Genomic DNA, 23,724 nt, shown 5'->3' on the forward strand with positions numbered 1-23,724 from the left:
AACTTAAATAAAAAAAAAAAAAAAAAAAAAAATATTTTATTTATATGATTACACTTAATAAGTTATTAGCTATCACCTTAGATTTATAAAATATTGTTTATAATTAGTTATTATTTATCAAACTTTGATATAAAAACATTTTAACATATAAGTTACATCATTAATTTCATATATATATAATTATGGATGAAATTTATAAGTTTTAATATTATAATTTGTAAAAAAAAGTGATAAAATTTTGATCAATTGGTCTAAAACCGAATTAACCAAACAAATTTTATGTTTGGTCGGTTTGATCTTTCTTTATACTTGATCGGTTTTAGTCAGTTTTTTAAAATTGATTGGTCTATTTAGTCCTTAGATATAGTGGACCAAATCACCCAATCCACCCATTTGCTCAACCTTAGTGCCAGCCACTCCCTTGGATCCATTTTATAATTTCCATTGACCTTACTCTCAAATTTTGAAAGAGGTTTTGCCTATATATCATATCATATTACAAATATAATTTCCATTCATTTATAACACAACCAGTCCACCCGTTTTCAAGCTCAACCCAACTCCAAATACTATCACATTAATAAATCATTATTTTTTATTTAATTTAAATTTCAAAATATATTTAATTTGAAAAAAATAATATAAAAATATTTTTAATATATTACTATATTGGTAAATATTGTTATATTACTATGTTCATAATTTTTATTTATTTACTAATAAATATTTTTAATATATAATAGAACTATTTTAATAGTATTAACATATTTACAATATTTCAATAATAAATATTGATATTTCTAATTTTTAATATTAATATTAATATCAATAATATTTCTAATAGTTTCATAATTAATAATACTAACAAATTATTCCTATTTTAAAATTTTAATAACAAATATTACTATTAGTCATAAATATTTTTTAATATGTCTTAATAATAAATTTTTTAATATATTAATTGTTATGTCAATATTTTTGTGAAATTTTCATAAAACAGACAAACAATTAAAAAATACTTTTCATAGAATCCTTTAAAATATAAAAAAATATAAACTTTTAAGGAGGTTATCAACATTTTTAGAAAATTAATTTATAAAAATTCATTTTCGGAAACCTAAGCTGGATAGATATAGATAGAGGTTCATGATGATAATTTAAATGCATATTTACAAGTATTTGAGTCTATGAATTGTCTAAAAATCTCCATTGCATTAGGGTTTGGTCCTTGAGACGTTGGCTTCAATGAAAGGCAGCACAAGGCATGAATGAGATTTGGATTTGCTTAATCGATGAAGTCGAACTGCATTGATCTTTGCTGTATTTCTTATAAAAACAAAAGTATAATATCAAAAAAAAGTCTTGAATTATTTAATAAATATTTAAATTATTTTTTTATTTTTTTATTACATTCAATCAAACCCTTATATTTCTATTTCGAGTCAAATAAAGTTTTATAACTAATGGTTGACTAACTATTATTAATTAAAATGTCACATGCCATTTCATACCATATGATGTTGATGTGGTCATACTGATATGTCATAATAGATGATGACATGACATGCTAATGTGACATGATACTATTGTCATGAGACATTTTCATCCTCAATGTCACCACAACATTAACATAAAAATAATAAATGATATTTTGACTAATAACAATTAATAAATAGCTATAACAGTAAATCATAAGAGTTTATTTGACTCAAAATAAAAATATAAAATTTAATTAAAAACAATATAAGAATAAAAATTTATTTAATTTTTTTGAATTGTTTAGGAGATTTTTCAAATATTATGTTAAAAAAACAAAAAAAAAATAATTTTAGTAGAGTTGTTTCTCTTCAAAAAATATTGGAAAAATGATGTGTTGTATCTTAGATTATTAGATTTGGAGAGGACATATGTATATATGTATGTATGTATGTATGTATGTATGTGTGTATATATGTATGTATGTATGTATGTATAAGAGTTAGATTAGATATTTTGGTGAAGAAATGGAAATCTTTGTTTCAACAGAGAAGCAAATTTGAAGACGGAAAATTAAGGCTGCAAAAGGCCATTGAAGAAATGGTCAAAAAAGACAAAAGCTGGGAGATGATTAGCCGTCTGACAGCAGAATATTCCCTGCCACGTGTACGGCAATGAATCCGAGTAAAGACACGTGAAAAATCAGACGTGCCCATAGTTGTAAAACGTGATCACTGAGCAAGTTGGGTCGAGCACTGAATTGACAAAATTGAAGTACTGGGATCAAAGCTGGCATATACCTTGTAATATTTCAACACCTCCAAGAAGACAACAAGTTGATCAATTTTCTCCTCCACCAATCAAATGTTGATGCATTTTCTAGGAAAATAAGAATATGAATCTAACAGGAAAGTGCATCTTCGTTTCCTATTTTGCTTCTCTCTTATAAAAGGACGAGGGGGTCTTACGACTCAATATTTACAACTCAGCTTCTTAATATTTTCGATTTTTTTTGTCAAATTAATTAGTTATTTCTTACCTAGACTGAGCTGCTAAGGGAATCTTTCTTGCACCTCCAATCCAAAGGGTATGTTTCTTTCCCATTTTTAAATGCATTATCATTTGCTTTTTATAGATTTTCTTAGGCAAGAGAATAGGGTACTTAATTCCCAAGATTTACTTCACAAATGCATTTTTCCATACGAAAGTGCTCCTGTCAGCTGATATACATATATAGCCTTCAGGACCTTGATTGCTTCAACAGACGCAACTCGTGATTCAAACAAGAGAAGAAGCTGCCAATGCTTGAATCAATGCATATTTCACGTTCTCTTCGTTGATGTAGTTGCCCACCTGGCCTTTTGGTTTCCCTCACATTCTTGTGGGTCTGGCAAAAGATATAAACAACATCTCCTATCTCCTTTTTACTGGACCAAAATCTTCCTCTTTTTCCCTGAAAGAAACATCAACATGTGTCCAAAATCCAAATAACAATCCTGCTTGCTTATTTATTAATTATCCTTAATAATGCGGGGCTGGGCTCTTCCAATGACTAAAGATAATAGGGAATTCATTTTGGCTTCTTGTTTAGAGGAGATATTTCAGTTGCTCACCCACCAACTCTTTAATGTGTTCACAGAATTATTTGACACCTCAAGCCAGCAACCACCACCACAGAAGCACCTTCAGGAGAAAAGGAGCACGGAAACATAAAAATATGCTGCTAAGAAGCTCTTCAACTCCACTTCTTGGATCACTCCTTTCTTCCATCACAGAGAGCCCCAGCAACAACAATCACTACGAAACCAGCACCCCCATCAGGCATTATCCATCAACCTCCTTTCACCACAACCACAACAGAATCTCATTTCATCCCTCTCCTGGCTCTCTCCACCTCTCTACTACGGTTTCTTGCGGCTCCTCTCCTATATCTCCGTCTGTTGTCCATCAATTCTCTGATTTCGATCGTCAAGGCTTTCGCCGGGCTCAGTCTGAAGGCAACTTGGAAGGACTTGTCCATGCTGCTTGCGATACCAATGAGGATTTCTACAATCACAACCAACCCAAGAAGCTTTCTGCAAGGCACCAGCGCTTGATGTTGCAAACCATCCCTTCCTTTTCCTTATATAATTCCAACGCCAGATGTGAGGAAGAGGAAGATGAGAGTGATTTAGAAGAAGAGGAAGAGGAGTTGAAGGAAAATGAAGAACTATTGGACAGTGGTGAAGAGAGGGTAACGGCGATGAATGGTAACCTTGAATTCAACGCATTCCGCATGGAGAATATATTGTTGAATGAGGAGGTTAAGGGTAAAAGTTGGAATGTTGGTTTTGAAGATGAAGGAGGGTTGGTCGGGGAAAAAATGTTTCTTGCCAGAGGGCTTAGCACTGATGGTGGTAGCGCTGGTGGTGTGAGTGGCGGCAGCGGTGGCGGTGGGGGTGGTGAATTTAATCCAGCAGGCTCTGGCGGAGATGGTGCTGACAACCATGGAGTTGAGGAGCATTACAGGAGGATGGTGGAGGAAAATCCTGGCAACCCCTTGTTTTTGGGGAACTATGCGCAATTTTTGTATCAGGTGAGTGATCGGTGCAGGGTGACTTGAATACTGTTGTCCAGCCCCTTACTGTTTTCATCTTTTTGAATTGGTAATTACTGAGCATAGTGTCATTGTTTTTGACAGTCAAAGAAAGACCTTGAGGCAGCAGAAGAGTATTACTCTCGAGCCATCCTAGCAGATCCAAAAGACGGTGAAACACTGTCACAATATGCCAAGTTAGTATGGGAGCTACATCATGACCAAGAAAGAGCTTCAAGCTACTTCGAGCGAGCAGTTCAAGCGTCTCCTCAAGACAGGTACGTGCTTCCCTGTCAACACTCTTGTCATTCTGTTAATGCTGACTTGCTGGGTTTTCTTTTTTGGTTATTCCAGCCACGTTCATGCAGCATATGCTAGTTTTCTGTGGGAAACAGAGGAAGATGAAGCAGATGGATGTGCCGCCCCTAGCGGTAGTGATCAGCAACTAGCTTGGACACATAGTGAGGGAAGCGTTGAAGCAAATTAGAAAAATCAAAGTGTCTTTGATTGGATGTGCTTAATAGTGCAAACCAAGCTTTTACACTTGATATGGGTTGCCGTCACAATTTCTGATATATATTAATAGCTAGATGGATTTAATTGATTGCTAGGCACTCCTTCATGAACTACTTATAGAAGGGTTAAATTCACACTGACAAGCTTGATTTTATAGATATCCCCAAGTGTGAGTTGAACGTCCAAAAGCAAAGAAAATATGAGGATTTAAATTTAAATTGCTTCATCTCAGAATCATAAGATCAACCACCATCTCTCACTAGTCATAACAACGCTCAAAAACATCAAAATTCTCCACTTGAACTGCATGATAAAAAGCGTTCGAGGGGAGAAACGCATGCCTATCAAAGGAAATATAATTAAAAACGTTCATCAACACTCCTTTTATGTGGAATAACACACTCGAAAAAGGTACAAGCATATTCTTCTGAAGTCACTGATGGGAAATGATCAATCCCAACTGTAAACCCTCAAAGCACCCTAAGATTCAAGAAAACCCCAGTGAGCAAGCAGTTGAAGAGTTCGGCCAACTTGTATTCAGTTGCTCAAGATGCTGTTTTTATCTAGAACCTCGCTGATAAAAACCATTGCCTCTTGATCTGTAGTCACCAGATTCTTGGTTGGTTCCCCTACCCAAACTCCGGGAACCGAAACGGCCTCTTGAGGCCTCAGGTTGATAAATGCCCCTGCCTCTTCCCCTTCCTGATCAATTTGAATAATAGCATCATGTCAACAAAGTAAAAACTCCAGCAAATTCATTTCAGTGACAAAGTTGACTACCATGCCATCCCATTTTAAATTGAACAGTAACAGATCAATGCAAATCAAGTGCACTTTTGCACACATAAAAATGTTCAAATTACTTAAAAATATACAGTTTGCACAGGCTGAAAGAATAGTTTTTTTTTTTTTCTTTCTTTAAAATGAGGAACAAAGAACATAATGCAGTCTTTATAAGTTACAGATGCTATTAAATCAATACTCAAAGTTCATCAAGATTGTCAGTTTTTTATACAAAGTTGCCCATAACACATTATATACAACAGCATAATTGGAACAGTATTGTGTGCATGTATAATGTACGACTTAGTACAAGAAAACTAATTCAAACATCACTACATCTGTTACTGGCCAGCTCTACTCTGTCCAAACAAAATAGATCTAAATCCAAGAATCAGAATTATGAGTTTATCTTGAAACCTGGTTGGCAGCCAATTATGCTAGGAGATCCACACAGGATTATCTTAGAAATGCAAAATTTTAGTGCAGCAACATGTAAATTAAAGCTCAAGAAGTTAGCAACACAGCAGTGGTTGTAAAGAGAGCTTTTGTAGATGTTGTAGATGTTCTGAAGAATGAAGATTACCAAATGCAGCAGTTGGTGAAAAAATTTACTGAAAATATTGAAGGAAATTCTAGCATGCATAAAAACAAAACTTTGAATATGTATTAAGGCACATACTTCCTCCTCGTGTACTGCTGCTATTTGGTCGGCGCTCCTCAATGTACACTTGCCTTCCTGCCAACTGTATAGGAGATGCCTATAGAAGAGACAAAACTTGGTCAGCATCATGTCAGAAATATCTACAAAGCCAAAAGAGAAATAATAAAGGTTCAGGATGACTATAAATATTCACATTAGCTACAAAAGTGAATGTATGTCATTCTTAAGGTTCCACCTGGGACTTCTATTGTGTGTGTGTATATATATATAAAGTACCTTCATGCCATGAAAAACTCTAAAAGTTTGACAGTTGATGGTGCTATAAGTCAATTCTTTGTTAATAAAAAACAATGGAGAGCAGGTTTATTTCCTTCACTCTCCGATCTCAAAATCCTTTCATTTTTCCTGTATTTCCCTCAAGAAGCTCTTTCATGGCTGAGCTACTCATCTCATCTCATCCATCATGAGAAACAGAACTAAGCATCACAAATATATGTAGATGCAGTTTAAATTTGATACAACAATACAAACAACTATGAAGGATAAAACTAGAATGTAATGACAATAGTGCAATGTCAAAGAGTGTTCATAGCTCTTTCTGTAGTAAATTCAATGACACCGACAAACACAACAAGCCAAACAAGTACTTTAAATAAGTAATTCAACGATGAGTTCTTAAAAGAAATGCTGTAAGTGAAATAAACTAGATTCAATACTTAGCTAATAGCTACCATCCAACACATTTGCTCGAGAGAAAAAGCACAGCAATGAAAATTCATACCCTGATTGCATTTTGAACAGCAAGAATGTCTTCAAACTCAACAAAAGCATAGCAAACACCAACAACATCCTGCATGCATCTAACCGTGATTTAGTTTCTTCAAGGTTATATATACCAAAGATAGTCAACAAGGGAAGAAAAAGAAATCACCTTGCGGTTCCGGATGAACACGCCTTCAGGTTTGATTCTGCCAAAGTTCTTAAACTCCTGCTCAATTTCAGCAGCAGTAACAGTAGACGGCAAGTTTCTCACGTAGACAGACTTATATTCACCTGTATATTCACCTGAAAGAATATCACTAATCAGAGTGCAACTCCCAATTACTATAAGCATTTATACGCACTGCAACTAATAAATCTTCTCTGCTTTTCAACAAAAAAAATAATAGTAATAATAATAAATCTTCTCTGAACTCTAAGCATAGAAGAAGGTATTTTCTAAATGAAAAGATAAAAAAATCCACTCTCTGAAACTTTAACTCCTTAAATGTAGAAATGAAATTTTGATGTTCAGTGGCTCACACTAAATACCCAGATTGTCCATATAAGAAATGCCCTTTCCCAGAAATCAACGCAAAGGGGAATCGATAAAGCCAGCCAAAGCACAATAATAAATTGACAGTTATAGCATTGTAAGTCCTAATGTAAACAGCATATACCGAGGTATATACAGTTACACTGACCTTCTTCAGAGACCAAGCCTTCCTCTGCTGTCTCTGCCACAGATTCAGGCACATCTGACCATGCAGGACGTGACTGCTGATTAGTAGGCTCTGGTGTATGATCCCAATCTGAAGAACTCTGGGGAATTTTATTATAAGAAGGTTGAACTTGAACAGATGAAGCAGATTGTTCCTTCATAACACGCAACTACACCATTTGAAACACAAATAATGTTCGTCAACCGATCAGAGTTACTAAATTCCAACAAATTAAACACCATTAGTCTGTGTGTGTAGGCATTAGATAGAAGCAGAGTTTGTTTGTAGAAGGCCAATCAGACTTTACTCCCAATTTTGATAACTCAGGGCAAGTACACATAATTTCTTTTTCTCACTCCTATGCATGGCTCTGTTTATTAATCCTTTATTTTTGTATAGTCTTTTCTTTACATGCATGGACTTGTTTCAGTAATGTATGGCCAATTGTTATTTATGCCAAACATTTGGATAAAATTCACTGGATATTTGGTTGCATTAAGGATAAAACAGATATGGACTAGTTTATATAAAACAATAGCTGTTTCAAAAAGACTAAGCAATGAGTGAGAAGTCTTCAACAAGTTAGGATCACAAACACACATGGCCACAAGCAATTAGACTGCTTGCATAAAAAGCAATTGAGGAGTACTTACAATAGCGGCATATGTTCTCCTTGCAGGCTCCGCAACAGGTTCCTCCAAAGGCATAGCTGGGGGTTCTTGGACAGTGTTCACCCCACTGTGATGTGAAGCAAGAGCTTCCTCTGCAGGAGCTTCCTCCACCACAACTTCAGCTTCAACAACTTCATCCGGTGGTTGCTCTGGGAGACTATATTTGTCAATTGGATCATCTTCTATATGAACAGAGTTGACATACTCCCTGGCATCTTCCTCCAAAACATAGTCAGAAACTGCTAAATCCAACAAGTTAGACCCAGAATACCAGTGGAAAGAAAGATTATTTCCCGGAGATTAAAAAAAAAAAGGTACCTCTTGACCAATAATTTTAAGTAAAGACTTAGCATGTGGAAATTTACTAACGAAAAAAGAGATAGTACAATTTGGTGTCTGAGGTTTCAATGCCTTAAGTAGTAAAACTATAAGCAAACAAACTAAGGTCAAAAAAAGCCTTGAAGATTTAATTTCTGTAAAAGTATATAAGGTCATTGAATATAAAGATATTTAACTGATTCTAAGATCTCTATTTAAATTACTAAAGTTGTTAGACAACACCAAACTATCAACTATAGAACATGGCCAGGAAAAGGTTAATTGTTTAAGTTGAGGAGACATGGTCCAAGGCTCTAAACCTGGTTGACTACTTTTAGCATGTTGAAAAAGCGTCTACAAAATGCTACAGCTTGAAGTAAAAATTTCCCTTTAAAGTTAGAAAAAAGCTTGCCTGCAGTAGCTGGTGGCTCTGCAACAGGGCTTGACACATTTAGTTGAGCATCAAGCTTGTTTTCTTGTAATGTGGAAGCTGGATGTTGGTAAATCATTCCATCATCAATAAACTGAAAGATATCATTGAGTACAAAGTAACCCTTCTCTTGAGGGGCAAGCAAAAAGGTTTGCACAAATTTCCTTCTTCCATTGAAATCCTTGATTTTAACAGAACCAGAAACCATCACCAGAACACCTCCATTCCAAGAATCAAGAGAATTAATCGTCTTGATCTCAATTGCAGTAAAATTCAGTGACATGACCATGCTATGAATTTGCTGCAGAGAAAGATCAAAAGAAGAACCCAATAAATTACTGCCAACTAACCAAGTATGCCATATAATAAAAGGATAAAAATAAATTCATTCCAGAGAAAGGAATTACAAGAGAGGGAGAGAGAGAGAGAGAGAGAGAGAGTATNCCTACGAGAAAGGAAAGTAACTAAGAGAGGGAGAGAGAGAGAGAGAGAGAGAGAGTCTATGTAATTATTAACAGCAAAACTATGTTCATAATGCAAATTTGCAAGGGATATGCAACAAGCAAAACAATTAAGAAAAGGCTTTTGGTTGTTACACCTAAAAAGCCGATGGTCTTGAGAATCCATTTCTTAAGATGATAACTTCCCATAGCCCAAAAAACAAAGAAAGGAAAAAAAGAAATAGAAGAAAAAGCCTTTTAGAGAATCCATTTCATATTATGTCTCCCCAACTTGGCTTATCCTTGCCCAAATCAGAAATCATTCTCCGGAATTATGTGGTAGCTGTTATAAAAGCATGCACTTGAAGGAACATAAAAAATACAAGGAGTAATTGAAAACACTATGCGACATATCAGATACAATAATAAGGAAAAATATAACATCAATCAAAATTCAGTAAACTGAAAAAGGAATACTGTATTGACAACAAGTTCATGCTTAAGCAAACTCACTTGAAATACATAAAGAAAGAAAATTCGAATATAAATGTTACCAGCGTTGCAGAAGCAGATTCAGAGGAATCTCCATCGACCCGAATCATGGTACTGGCATCTGAGTAAAACTGATGAACAAGATCAGGTTGTTGTTGTAGCACCTGATAGTATTGTCCCACGAAATATGAACCAACCTGAAATTTAAAAATAAAACATTTGTTGATAAAAAAAATAATAAGAAGAAGAAAACTAAAAACCCATACAGAGGTAAAAGAAAAGAAAAAAAGAATCACCTGAACGGGCCCTGGGTAGGAAGTGGCCATTACGAATGAGTTAGCAGACCTCAAAACAAAAGCATGCAACGAGGAAGATCTAACCGTTATAGCTCTTGAAATAGATTGATCAACCCACAGATCCAAACAGTGTGACTTGAGTATCTGGAACCCTAGTTTTGGACAAGACTAGGGTTTTAAGTTTAAATGCTACAGGAAAAAGGGCTTGACGATATTTCTATCTCTATAGGGTGTTGTGTTTTGGTGTTGAAAAAGACAAAGCTGAATGAAGTTAGTCCATAATTGGAGAGAGTTGATTGAAGCAGATAAAGAGAAGATAGAAGGAGATTGCTAGGTTGAAGTGGGTTAATAAATTCTTTTCTCAAGAATCTAAGAAAGAGAGAGAAAGACGCTTAGATCTGGGGGCGGAGCGAGAAGGCACTCTTAGCTCCAAACTCACAGGTTTTGCCGTCTCTAACGAAATTAAATTATTTATAAATATTTAAATTCATATACTCTTATTTTGGATTGGCTTAAATGAGATTGGCTACTTATCGTTTTATAATTTCGTTGCGTTAAGGTGCCATTGATGTTAAACACAAAGAGCAGAAAATATCATATATATATATATATATATATATTTATTATGTAATATCAATATATCACATCATTATATATTATAAAATATTAATAAATTATATTAATATTAAATAATTATTAATTATAAAAATTTATCTAATTTAAAATAAAAATAATAATATCTAAAAAACCTCTTAAATTTTGTAAAAAAATTGAAATAAGTTTTTATATTTTTATTGAGTAGAATCAAACTTTTATATTTATATTTTAAATTAAATAAACTCTTATACTTTTATTTTGAGTCAAATAAATTCTTATCACTAACTATTAATTTTATCAAAATATTATTTATTATTTTATGTTGTGTGACACTAATATAATATGCTAACATATCATAATTGATGATAATATAATAATGTTTACATATCATAATTAATGATAACATGAAATGCTAACTTAACATAATAACTTGTAGATATAAAATAACAAATGATATTTTGACTCATAATAATTAATCATCATTATTTAACTCAAAATAAAAATATAAATGCTTAATTGAAAGTAATAAAAAAAATAAATACTCATTTGAATAGTTTAAAAATTTATTCAAAAATTTTATTAAATAAATATATAAATATTTAATTAAATAATAAAAATTAAGAATTAATTTAAATACTCTAATAAATTAATTTCTTTTTTTTTAAAGCGTTATAAGTGTTGATGAAAATAACCGCACAAAATGACGGCCGCCCCTTTTGATGGAGGGCCAGGACAACACGCAAGAGGCAGAGCGCGTGTTCTGTTGAGTTACGGGCGGAACGGGTGGAATCCAGTTGACAGTGACGGCAGTTGGAGCGGATATGTTTTGGTAAGATATGGAAATGGAAGACAGAGGCCAACAAATGCTACAAAGTGCACGCATATCATATGAGGGAGGATTCTCATCTGAATTTATTTCTCTTCAAACCCAAATCCATCCACCTCCTCTAACGGACTTACCACTTTATGATTTAAGCACTAACGGTCATTACCATTTTCCTTTTCAGCGGCACAGAAGAACACCAAAAATGTTTGCGCCAAGCAAGGAAGCTAATCTTGTTTTTCCTTTTCACCGCTCTCTGTCCCATTGGAAACACAACTGCAGATCTGATCCCATAAATTACTAACATTTGTACAAGTTTCACAAAAATATCTAAAATCAAATCACAAAAATAGACCACAATACCTACTACAGTACAATTTTTTACCACTGTCAGATTCCTACTCTCAACATGATCTACCCCACCCACAACCCCAAAACTGTCCACCTTGGCTAACTGCAAGTTAGAAACAGCAGTTACAGGTCAGGTTAAGCATACAGATGATCAATGAGAAAAAAAAAAAATTAGGCGACCATGTTATTGCCATCTCAATAGTAAGTCCCATAATAACTCTGAGGAGCTGTTGCGGCAGGTTGCTGAGCTGGGGTTAACGTTGTGGCAGCAGTTGGTTGAGCATAACTTTGTTGAGGAAACGTCTACAGAATATTACAGAAAATACATTAGCTCCAAACAAGAAAAATTCACTACGGAATGTTGATGAGAGTGACACTTGATATTGTACTCAAAGAAGTTTAAAGTCAATTTACATGACCATCATTCCACAAGCATAAGCTTCAAATTTTAAGTGCATGATGCAGTGCAGATTACCTACCTCAGCTATTAAGTAAATTGGAACATGGAATGTGCTACAAATCTTTAAAATTAATAAAAATAAAAAAGGCTTACATATCCAAATTTAAAATTCATCAACTATTTCAGTTGAAGAAAGTGAGGTCCAGGTTTCATACGTATGAAGTAGCAAGTGGGATGATATCCATGTTTCATTTATTGGCCTTGGTACATCAGAGTGATAGTTGTTTTACTAATATTTCAAACTATGGTTTGCCAAATAGCTGCGAAACAAATCGGAAGCACTTGTTTAAAAAACTTCATACCTGAACAGGATATGTTGTTGGATAAGCACCATAACCAGCACTTTGTGGAACTGATGTGGGTACTTGTTGAGTGGCGTAATTACTACCATAACTACTATATGCACCATATGCAGCCTAAAAATAAAAAAATTATAAAACTGTCAACCAAACATGACAATGACAGCAAGAAGCATAATATGGAAACATATAAATGTGTAAACACTCAATGAGGAATTCGTGGCAGCCATAAATTGCATGCTAACATTTCAGCTAGTTTTCTAAAGCTATGGGTGCTATTATTCCTCTTTCCATGTCCTTGTCATATATATTTCTCTATGGGTGCTACCCTCATATTTTCTCCTGTACATCTATTCATCATCTTGTCTTTCCTTGTATCCCCATACATCCAATGTAGCATTGTCATTCAGCAAACATCATCAAACATTACAGTTTAACATTCCATCCCGTAAAAAATTACTTATCCTGTTGTCATCCGATAAAAATTTCCACCAAGTTCCAGTGAAAGTTTTGATCATACAAGATTCCCGATCCACTTTTTCATCTCATCCACCCCACTTAAATCCTATGAGAAAACATCTACCAAACAAGTCCATAACAAGCACAAGCTAAAGATCATCACAGCCAATCAAAGTAATCCTATATGACCAGAAAAAAGGATCGACCTCACTCTTTTTTTACATATTAAACAAAGAGTTGAGGAAGAAACCAGGGCAGAGAAACCATTTTCCATTACATTAAATTCATAAAGATCAAAAGTCAAAAGATAATAGGTTAATAACGAAGACTATCACATTGCATTGATCAAATACAAGGTAGTCTTCTTAACATATCACGGAATACAAGAGCTTCTAGCAGCATATACAAATTACAAGCACAAAATCATATAAGTCTAGATCACCAATATCAACATAAACAAATAAAAATAGATAGAACAAGTCATGAAAATATGATAAGCATGTCCTGGTATACAATTAAAAATACTATTAAAAACTGCAATCTACCTGTTGGCTGTAGCCAGGAGTCCATGGTTGTGCCTGTGCCTGTGCCTGAGTAGTGGGTGGCCAAGTTTGAGGCTGTGCAGCATAACCAGCTGGCCACTGGTTTTGCGCATTTGGATAGGCACCCATCAAAGACTGGCCAGGTGAAGGGGCACCAGAGTAAGATTTTGCCAACTTTGTCTTATCTGATGACAAAAAGTCTTCAGCATGACGTTTTCTTAATTCCGACATGGGCCTATGAGGTAAAAACAGCTTAGCATGCCGATCTTCTGCCCTTTTAATGGACTGCACATCTCCAAAGAGACTCAAGAACTGCACCATTATTTTCCAAAGTTGAGCTACCAGAAAAAGGTTTATTACAACATTTTTTTCCATTAAAGCACCAATTTAAACAATCAGAACACTGAATTCAGAATCTCAAACAGCATCACAATCTTATGAGAAAAAGTCTTCAAACAAACTCAAGACATTTTCAAACAGCATTCACAATCTTGAGAGAAACATCTTAAAACAAACTCAAGACAGAAAAGGGGGTCAAATTATGGGTATAAGTAATTTCCATTTTCCAGCCAAATTCACCAAACCTCCACACATGAAACCACATAAAGAAGCTTACGCAGAATATATTGCTAAGGACTCAATGCACATGTAGACAATTACATTCGATTGCAACCAATAAACCAGATCATGTGCAAGCAACCTTTCTAACACAAAATTATTACCTCCAAAAATATGCTAGATAGATCTTCCCTGTCTGCAGCACTGCCATCTGAGTTCGGGGCTATAAACTTGTCAACTAGTGATTCTAAATAATCAATCTGCCTTGGTGGTGGCAAAATCGTTTCAAAATGTATTAATGCCTACATGTAAAACAAAAGAAAAAGCAGAAATCAGAAAGCAGAGGAGAATGTTCAGACAAGATGTAATGATGTAAGCATGAGTGCATGCATGTGCATGAGAGAGAGAGAGAGAGAGAGAGAGAGAACCTCAAGGAATGGTTTAGACAGTTGGACTTGGTCAAGTGCTCCAGTTAGAATTTCCCTAGCCTTCTCTGCGTTTCCAGAAACCTACAAAAAAATGCAGTGAATGAGAAAGATGTGCCATTTGTGAAAGAATATAGCAACAACAATAACACTTGGAACCAACTGGCAATCAACCAAAATAATAAAGAGCCAATTAAATTAATCTCTTTTGAGACCAGCAAAATTCCCTTAACCAAATCACAGACCTGATAACATAAAAACCTCCTAACTACCATAAGGTGTTAACTGGAGCGTGCATCATTTTATTTATATGAAGAAATAAAGACATAAGTCCCACTTTTGACATAGAATCTATGAGAAAGTAAGAATGATATTTGGACATTGGTTTTTGGACAAAAGCCATATAAAACGTACTAATAGAAAAAATACAAATGCCCATATGTCTATGGTAACAGAGAAATGCTGGGCCATAACATACCACTTATTAAGTTGACATTAATGGTATTTCAAACTAGAACATGAACAAGCAAATGTTTAGAACATTAGCAGTAGCAAAATATTAACAAAGTGCAACACAAATTTAGACAAAGGTGGATCCAAAAGTGATAAATGAAATTTCAATCATTCTTTTAGAATGATCAATAATATAGAAATTGACTCCTAAATCAAAGAAAAATCCCATTTCACTTCACATGAATCATATCATAATAAAGACAAAAGAAATTAGGCATCAGAGGCACGCCCACCTACCAAGTATATAAATCTAGAGTACTGAGCATACAGCATTGGTAATGTTTGAGAATGCTCTTTCCCCTTTTCAATGGCAATGGCTTGCTCATATAAAGAGAAGGCATCTTCAAGTTTCCCCTGCATAATCGAGATAAACAACCCCTTTGAAACAGGTAACAACATTTACCACAACTAGAACCACATGGGCGTGCTAGCATAATCTTACCAGACGGCATTCCATATTTGCATGCTTAATAATTGCTTCAAGAAGACCAGGTGAAATTTCACTGTGAACAAGTTGATACGCAGCTCGAGCACCTGATATGTCCCCGTTCTGCTCCTTGAATCGAGCAGCAAAAAGATGGATCTCTGGTTGCCTCTGTCAAATATTGGTCACCAAGAAAATAAGTAACTAGTAAAATGTAACACAGGTTGAAGTTGTTGCAACTAGCATGAATGTCACCATTAAAATCTCCACAAGTAAACCCACCAAATATATCAGATTGGCTATGCATAATAGTAAAAACTATTTGCAAGCCTAAATTGTTTCCCTAAACAAAAAAATACAGTGCTCATTCTTGAATTGAAAATGTCAGGGCACAGCATGTATGATGAAAAAAAGGGGGGTCAGATTTTCTATCAAATAATTTTTTCATGACAACAGGTTACAAATTTCGACAAGACCTTTAGATGCACCATTTTCTTCAATCTCTTAATAATAATAGGTTAAAAGTTACAAGTGAAATTGACTGAAAACCATACTACTCTATCCCATTAATATCACCTTTGTTTGACTTTTTTATTCTTCAACTTGGACTTCTTATTTGAAACTTATTACTGATTAAAATTCTCAAAAAAATTTGAAAGATTTCCCTCAAGCATTTTTTTTTTTTAAATTTTAATTCAAAAAACTTAAAATAAAATAGGTCAAAGTTGAAAAGGTTTAAATATAAAAACCGAAACTAGAACAGCTCTTATGGGGTGGCAGAAGATAAAGTTCATCCCATTATCAATTTCAACAAACCCAAAATCATCACTTCATACCTTGACAAAGACTTGTGTTGCACGCGCAAGTGCATTATCAGCAAGATCCATACTTCCACTGGCTTCCATACACAAAACATATCGGATCCAGTATTCAGGATAATTGGCACAGGCTATTAGGCACCTTTCATATAATTTGACTACCTAATTCACAAATAAAAGTATAAAAGATTAGAAAGATATTCTGGTACACCAAAACATTAAACAAGGGGATAATCAAAATCACAAGGAGAAATGCATAAGAGATACTCCATCATCGGAACAGAGAAGCCCCTCAAATATGATGGGAGGGACCCTCCTTGCCTGACAGATAAATGGTTAGGAAGACAAGAACACACCTGCAGGCATAACATTGGAGCTTTAAAAAATATAAAATAAATTTACTATACAATACATTACAAACCTAAAATGTCCACTGACAAATGAGGGTTTGAAGTACTTAGCCTCAAAGAAACCAAATCGAAGGTCCATGCTTTAATCTCAGTACATTTCCCGTTTAAAAAAGTTGCTTCACCCAACGATTTAGCCAATAAAGCAAATGATGCAGCAGATGTTACTAAACTGTAAGTCAATATATAACAAACAAGACAACTGAACTCTACGAACCATAGCTAAATTGAAGGATGGACAAAACAAACTCAAATACCTTATTGAAGTCACCCTCTCTTTCTATAAAATCCAGGTAGTTATGCCAATTTTCAAGCTCCGCAATATTGAGGGGCCGCACATGAAAGTAAGGCCTTCTAATAGCTGTTTCAAAACCAAGGATCTTAGAATCGAACTCTTTAGCTTTCTTATATAGCTCCTCTCTAATGGCAACATACTTCTCCAACTCTTCTGCTTCTGTGAAGCCAGCAGTTACAGGTTTAGGAGTTTGTTCTGCAACATCAGGATGAACCTCTCCCTCATTTACTTGTCCATCAGCCTCTGAAACTACAGCCGATGCATTGGCAGCAGCTTCCTCAGCAGTCCTTAATTCTGGCAAAGGTCGACTTCCAGCCAACTCTTTAAAACTGTAATACCATTGGCATCAGGGAATAATCAAGCTACAGGAGCAATAAGCAAAATAACATGATGCACTAGGTAATCATTATCCACATCATCATAAATTTTTGTAGATAATGTGAAAATGCATCACATTTTGAATAACACAAGGAGAAGTTTCTTGGTCCCATACATCAGGCAATATGGTAACAAAATGTACACACACCAATAACATAAACAAATAGATATGAAGAGACACAATAGAGCTTACCTGTTAAAATACCTATCTAGCTGTTGATTAGGATTCTCCAATATTCTAGTATAAATGACAGCAAGGCGACTCCACTCCTGATGCATGTATTCATATTCAATGTATTTATCCCAAAGGGGGAAAGATAGATAATCAGTTGCAACATATGCTAATCCTCGTTCAAAAAGCCTGAAACACCATGCAACAGAATTGTTATTACGCATTTAGAAAAGCCATCCAGGCAATGCAGACAAGTCCACAAACAGAAGATAGTGGGACCAATGTTGAAGCAGAAGGAACAATTCACTCTAGACACGTCCAAACGCTGCATTTACCTTCCTGATAAAAATCAAACTATGTCCGAAATGAAGCAGTGATAGAGGCCATCTAGCCCTTAACTGGATGAGATCTTCCCAGCAGCATTTTGCATATTGATGCACCTCAAAGTGTCAAGGTTAAAGTAATATTTCATACATAACTACATGACTATGACGCAGGCTTCAAAGAGAAAGGAGGGAAGTAGGAAGTGTAAAGAGCTCAGGAATATGGTCAATATCCTAAAACAGTTTCAATTGCTACACGTACAGTAGCATAAAAATCAAGGGTATAAACATCAGGAAACAAAAAAAGCATTTCTAAAGTGCATTCCCATCAAACCTTTCCGCCATATATGCGACGAATTGCTGTTGCAGGCATACCGAAATAATGTTAGAAAGCAACAAAAATTACCAGAACCTCATGTCTAGGAAAAATCACACAATCATGATCTCCTAATGCAGACCAGGAACAACAATAGGTAGTTCTACACTTCTTACCTTCGGATCGTATCTGGATCTCCATACGTTTCTATGGCAAATGCACAATATAGCACCCAGATGTCTACAGAATATGTCACTCCCTGAACTGCTCTTTCATAAACCTCCACAACTTTGTCCATGGAGCCTATGCGTGCTTCATGATCTGCATACTTTTTCCAGTAACCATAACACAAAGGAAACTCGGCCAAGAAAGCATCATAAACCTTCCGAATTTTCAGTATATTGTTCTGCATACCAGGCATAGATGAAAACATCAATTGGCAGAAAAGAGATACACAAAATTAGATGGAAAAAAGAAAGAGGATGAGGAGTTCACCAACTAGGAGACATAGAAACCACCAACTTCAAGGGGAAGATTATTAAAAGTAGAAAGGAAGACGCATAAAATACACATAACTGTAAGATAGGTGGCACTCTGGGCCCTCATCCCACTAAAGAAAATTTTTAACTTAATTACAGATGCCTTTAGTCACTTTTCTCGAAGTTATTAAGGTGACTTTCCCCAAAACCATATGCATTTTGAGTATGGCCCCTCCTTCTCGACTACATAGCCGTATTTGATCTTAAGGGTCTCTACCCAACCATGCCAAAGGAAGAAGGAAAAGCAAAGATTAGATATTAGCTAGGCAACAGAAAACTAGCTAACAAAATTTCCAACAGGTAACACCCAGAAAGCCTGTTTGTTTATCCCCTTCCAAAATTTTCATGCTCACATACCTCTGCGACCTTCTCTGTCTCCTCAACCAGTGTAGTCCAAGCATTAAAATCCAAAGAATTAGCTCTCACAATACTCCACAAACGTTCTTCTTCACCAGACATAGGTGGCACTAGAAGTCCAAAATAAATATAAAACGGGGAATGAGTTTCAAACTTTCTAATAATAATAATAATAATAATAATAATAAACGGAAGAGACATAATGTTGAATTAAAAAAAAAAGGATACTTATAGTTAAATCTGTGTAGAGGTCCAAAGAACTACCACGAAAAGCTTCATGGCAGACTGCCAGTAGATGAAGGCTATTTTAGTGATCAACTATCAAAGCTTTTAGCCATCATGGCAGATCTCTTGTGTGGTCAGTTTTAGATATAAAATAGTACAAAATGAAAATTTAATATAAAAATTATTTGATAAGCCCACTTAAGTTTTTTCAGATATATTAACACAGATAAGAGAGTTTTATTTAGGTTCAATAGTATGCAGTCAGCTAAAGTTAATTCCCCAGCAACAATTTTTTTTCTATGTTCTTATGTTGCAAAAGAGTTAACATTACACTACTGAGCAGGGTTGCAAATCATATTACATATTGCAACCTTCAGCATGATTGGACATCAAGAAAAAGTGCCTTGTGAGAGAAAATGTACCAGAACCATCCACAAACTCTGGTGCAGCAGAAGCACCACGCACATTATCAAAAACATTTCCATTCTCAGCTGTCGTGGCATTTCCTGCTTCATTGACAGCATTTCCATTTAAAGAACTGTAACCAGCAACTTTAGATGCATCTGCTGTATTTCCAGTATCAGCAGCATTCTCATCTTTGGATCCACCAGCTGGCTTACTGTCATAGATTGCACTGATTTGGCCCTCTTGACCAGCAGAATTAGGGTCACCACCAGATGCAGCATAAGCTCCGTCTGCAGGAGCACCAGAAGCAGTAGGATCTCCAGTAGCCTCAGAGGGGTAAGCACCAGGACCAGTAGAGTTATAGGCCGCTGATGTATAACCCATAATTGCTGATGAGTCGGCAACTAAGGCTTCACTATCTCCCATTCCAGCGTGGAAACTTTAAGGTAGAGTATATAAACTGAAACTGACTACCAAGAGAACAATTTACTGTCATTACGTTATAGGCAAACAATACCCGATCAAAAATGCAATAAAAATTATTCTCCGTTAAAATTAGATAAGCACAAAACCAACACCACTACCTAAACGCATCTCTTTCATTCCAACAATCATCATTTTTTTTTTTTACTTTTTCTTCAGAAAATTCTAGAGAATAACATTTACTGCGAAATACCAACAATATGCAGAAAAAGAAAACCTAAAAGTCTTGTAAGAAATTGGCAATGAAACAACCAATATTCTCTATAAAATTAAACTAAATTAGCTCATAACTAACAGTAGTTTGGAGGGAGAAAATAAACTTGTTCGATCCACAAGAAAGACTAGTAAAAAAGAAAAGGTAAAGCAATTAAATCTAAAAACCCTAAAACTTCGACATAAAACCCTTACCCAACCTTAAACGTTTCCGCAAAACCAAAACCCTAATTGGAGAAAACGATAGAGAGAGCAAAAAGAAATGGCTGGAAACATACCGGGAGAAGGGGAAGACGGCGTTGTGGATTCAACAATTTGGAGTGTTTTATGTCGAAAGGTTTTTACAAGGGTCTACTCTTTAGAGTTGCACTTATTCAGAGAGCGAAACGGAGGGGAGAGGAGAGGGTAGGGCATCTGAAATCTTCCGCTGCTGGCGGTTTTTATTCTGTGATTACGTGGAAGTAGAAGTAAATCTGGGCCGTTTAATTTTTGTATGATGGTTTAAATCTGGGCCGTTGGATTATTTGGAGGGCCTCGGGGCCTCTGGGATCGTGGCTACAATGAATGCCAGGTGTTGGGAATTTACTATGGTAGACCACTGGGCCTTCCGTCTTCCTTGAGGCCCCGTGTATTGGGCTTGTGTAGTGCCTTGGTACATATAATACATTTTCGTTTCTGTTTTTTCTTTTATATTTAAAAAAGGATTTGCCACTATATTATAACTCCATTCAATTTTATCCACCTACTAATTTTAATTTCGTTAATTAATGAAATATTTCATTAATGCAACTGGCAATTTCATTGATTTTCATTACTTTTTTATTTAAAAATTAACAAAATTAAAAATAAAGTGAAAAAAATTCATTAACCTTGAAGTACAAAGACAAAATTCAGCATTGTTGGATAGTATAGTAACAAATTTGGTCTTCATCTCATTTATTAGTCATTATTTTATAAAATGTTAAATACATTAAATTTAAATGTATAACGCTTTTGGTTAATATAAGTGTTAAAATTAAAATGCCATGCAAGCTATGATAATCACCTTATATTGATAAAAAATTAAAAATAAAAACTATATTTCAAATATGAATATGTTGAAATAAGTTATATGTATTTTTTTTTTAATCTTTGATCTCAAAGTTTTTCAATATAACATTGTGAAACTATGATATGTTCAACACGTAAACAAATATATCAATATAACGAGTTAATATGTATGCATGTATGTGCAAAATTAAATATATGTATTCACGCATATATGTGTAAAAAATTTGCATTTAAATATCTAAATTCCTACGTACATCCAAAATGTATAGATAAATGCATTTTGAGAGAGAGAGAGTAGTTAAGCTTTTTGGTTAACTTAAACAAATGTTGTTATGCTAACAAACGTTCAACACTGAACCAAGAGATGTTATATGGTCCATGTTAATGGTACGTAGTAATAAAGGTAATGGAAGCCAGCTTCGTCTACTACAACTACAAGAGCTTTGCTTGCAAAGTATCATTTACAGTGCAATTGGGCGAAGCCATTGCCACTTGGCAGCAAAAAACAAAAAAGAAAGGCAAATAGAGGGAACAAAGGTTTATCTTTCTAAAATGGCAGTGTGGAACTTCTCCAGCAAAACAAGCAAGGTGTCAAGCGTAAATGAAATCTCTTCAACTCCATACTTTTAAAAGAGAGGTTTAAGCAAGGCATTCGGTAGCACTACTCTCTGCTCTCTTGATCGCTACAAAACACAAGAAATGGTAAGTCTACTTCCAATTCAATGTACTACTATTGTATTCATGTAGATATATGGGATAACAATACCATGTGTCGAAAGAATTTCCATTTTTATCGAGGGCAAAGGCACAACAAGTTTTGGGAAGAGGAGGAACAAAACTTATACACTTTGCGACCGTTGCGGACGCCTTAGCTACCATCTCTAAAAGTGTCATTGCTCTACTTGTGACTACCTCGCCACTTGCATGCACAAATGTAACTTCCAATCCACTATGGGATTTGTTTCAATTTTATTCTGATTATATATACTAAGCAATAGAGACATAAATAGCTAAAGAAAATCAGAAGAAACTCAAAAGGCTTGTTAAATACTTCTTCCTTTAATATTACTAATTGATGCACTGCTTGTAAGTTGAATCCTTAGATCCATGTGTGAATATTAGAACATCGAAAGAATCAATTATTTATTGCATACCTGTTTGATTCATAGAGGTAGCCATTGCTTGAAACGGAAAGACAGAAAATTTCTTGATTAAAGGCTCAATTTTCCTCTTCGCACTTCTCTATTGTTTGTGGTGACTTTTAATGGATAGATACCGTTAAGTTAGAAGGGAAAAGAAGACTTAGCCATATATATATATATATATATATATAATAAATAAAACCCTAATACAAGCCTTCCCATTAAAGGCGTACTAGGCTAAGGCCTACATAAATGCCAAATCACATTAACCCAATGAGACATGCAAAGCTCATCATTAATAGATTACTTTAATATTAATTGGACTCTAATGCTTTGTCTTACAATAGAACTAAATTATCAGTCTATTTTATTAAACTAAAATTACCAATTAATAGAAACCCACATAATAAAAATTTCTAACATTCTCCCACTTGGGCAACATTGTTTGGAGTTTATTTTGACTTTACGAAAACACTTTAGAAAACAAGACTCCAGACTGATTAAATTAATTTTGATGTGGCCACAATTTAAAATATTTAGCCTTTAGAGACAAGGTCTTAATGAACCTGTCCAACAGAAACATTTAATACTGAATTATGGCAATCATTATGCCTCTTATTGACATAAGACCAATCCATAGTTATAAGTACCAGTAATCCTATCAATAGTAGATCTGAGTGTGGTTGTGTAGCAAGAAAATAATGCCCAAATGTGATCCCAATATATTATTTTCATTAGCGGTCCTCTTGCTGATTTTTCTAACCTAGTGAAAAATCTATGTGGCATTGACAACATGCTTGTATGTCTCTTACTTATCCTCAAGGTTCCTTGTTGGTATCATTCATGAGATAAACTAATAAAATCATTCTTGAGATAGACATAAATCTCAAGATTTCATAAAGCATATATGCAAAATAGCAATTAGATGTACATGTACAAATAATACCAACTAATAGTATGGATTAGCAATTAACGATAATCATCAACAAATATAAAATCAAACATCCCATG

General features: G+C 34.7%; 3 protein-coding genes across 5 annotated transcripts; 1 reads left to right on the plus strand and 2 right to left on the minus strand.

Moving 5' to 3' along the window:
• Positions 2,536-4,701, plus strand: LOC18613066. 2 transcript variants are annotated; one of them, XM_007050104.2, is made up of 4 exons: positions 2,536-2,563; positions 3,116-4,051; positions 4,157-4,329; positions 4,406-4,701. In XM_007050104.2, the coding sequence occupies exons 2-4, from the start codon at positions 3,194-3,196 to the stop codon at positions 4,536-4,538; spliced, it is 1,164 nt and encodes a 387-aa protein (XP_007050166.2). In that variant the 5' UTR covers positions 2,536-2,563; positions 3,116-3,193; the 3' UTR covers positions 4,539-4,701. The 2 variants fall into 2 exon arrangements, with proteins under 2 accessions (XP_007050166.2, XP_017982914.1); XM_018127425.1 differs by lacking the exon at positions 2,536-2,563 and having other exon boundaries at positions 3,045-4,051.
• On the minus strand, positions 4,796-10,613 carry LOC18613067 (ras GTPase-activating protein-binding protein 1). Its single transcript, XM_007050106.2, has 9 exons — positions 10,140-10,613; positions 9,906-10,040; positions 8,894-9,212; positions 8,146-8,402; positions 7,475-7,661; positions 6,943-7,076; positions 6,793-6,861; positions 6,030-6,108; positions 4,796-5,269 (listed from the first exon to the last, which is right to left on the minus strand). The coding sequence occupies exons 1-9, from the start codon at positions 10,167-10,169 to the stop codon at positions 5,127-5,129; spliced, it is 1,353 nt and encodes a 450-aa protein (XP_007050168.2). The 5' UTR covers positions 10,170-10,613; the 3' UTR covers positions 4,796-5,126.
• LOC18613068 (pre-mRNA-processing factor 39) lies at positions 11,766-20,929 on the minus strand. 2 transcript variants are annotated; one of them, XM_007050107.2, is made up of 14 exons: positions 20,800-20,929; positions 19,843-20,291; positions 19,196-19,305; positions 18,476-18,705; positions 17,682-17,849; positions 17,073-17,439; positions 16,427-16,570; positions 15,609-15,761; positions 15,404-15,520; positions 14,657-14,737; positions 14,393-14,530; positions 13,674-13,982; positions 12,673-12,786; positions 11,766-12,213 (listed from the first exon to the last, which is right to left on the minus strand). In XM_007050107.2, the coding sequence occupies exons 2-14, from the start codon at positions 20,249-20,251 to the stop codon at positions 12,106-12,108; spliced, it is 2,448 nt and encodes an 815-aa protein (XP_007050169.2). In that variant the 5' UTR covers positions 20,252-20,291; positions 20,800-20,929; the 3' UTR covers positions 11,766-12,105. The 2 variants fall into 2 exon arrangements, with proteins under 2 accessions (XP_007050169.2, XP_007050170.2); XM_007050108.2 differs by having other exon boundaries at positions 19,843-20,295.

The sequence above is a fragment of the Theobroma cacao genome, chromosome 1 (assembly GCF_000208745.1).
Source record: "Theobroma cacao cultivar B97-61/B2 chromosome 1, Criollo_cocoa_genome_V2, whole genome shotgun sequence".
Classification (NCBI taxonomy): Eukaryota; Viridiplantae; Streptophyta; class Magnoliopsida; order Malvales; family Malvaceae; genus Theobroma; species Theobroma cacao.

Excerpts from the sequence above, each read along its gene's own strand:
- LOC18613066 (XM_018127425.1), top strand. The coding sequence starts at position 3,104 with ATGTGTTCACAGAATTATTTGACACCTCAAGCCAGCAACCACCACCAC. Across the intron at positions 4,052-4,156 it reads ATGCGCAATTTTTGTATCAG|TCAAAGAAAGACCTTGAGGC; the intron begins GTGAGTGATCGG and ends TGTTTTTGACAG. Across the intron at positions 4,330-4,405 it reads CAAGCGTCTCCTCAAGACAG|CCACGTTCATGCAGCATATG; the intron begins GTACGTGCTTCC and ends TGGTTATTCCAG.
- LOC18613067 (XM_007050106.2), bottom strand. The coding sequence starts at position 10,169 with ATGGCCACTTCCTACCCAGGGCCCGTTCAG. Across the intron at positions 7,077-7,474 it reads AGGCTTGGTCTCTGAAGAAG|GTGAATATACAGGTGAATAT; the intron begins GTCAGTGTAACT and ends ATATTCTTTCAG. Across the intron at positions 5,270-6,029 it reads CAGCAGTACACGAGGAGGAA|GAAGGGGAAGAGGCAGGGGC; the intron begins GTATGTGCCTTA and ends CAAATTGATCAG.
- LOC18613068 (XM_007050107.2), bottom strand. The coding sequence starts at position 20,251 with ATGGGAGATAGTGAAGCCTTAGTTGCCGACTCATCAGCAATTATGGGT. Across the intron at positions 19,306-19,842 it reads AGAGTTTGTGGATGGTTCTG|TGCCACCTATGTCTGGTGAA; the intron begins GTACATTTTCTC and ends TTGGACTTCTAG. Across the intron at positions 16,571-17,072 it reads GAGAGGGTGACTTCAATAAG|GTAGTCAAATTATATGAAAG; the intron begins GTATTTGAGTTT and ends TTTGTGAATTAG.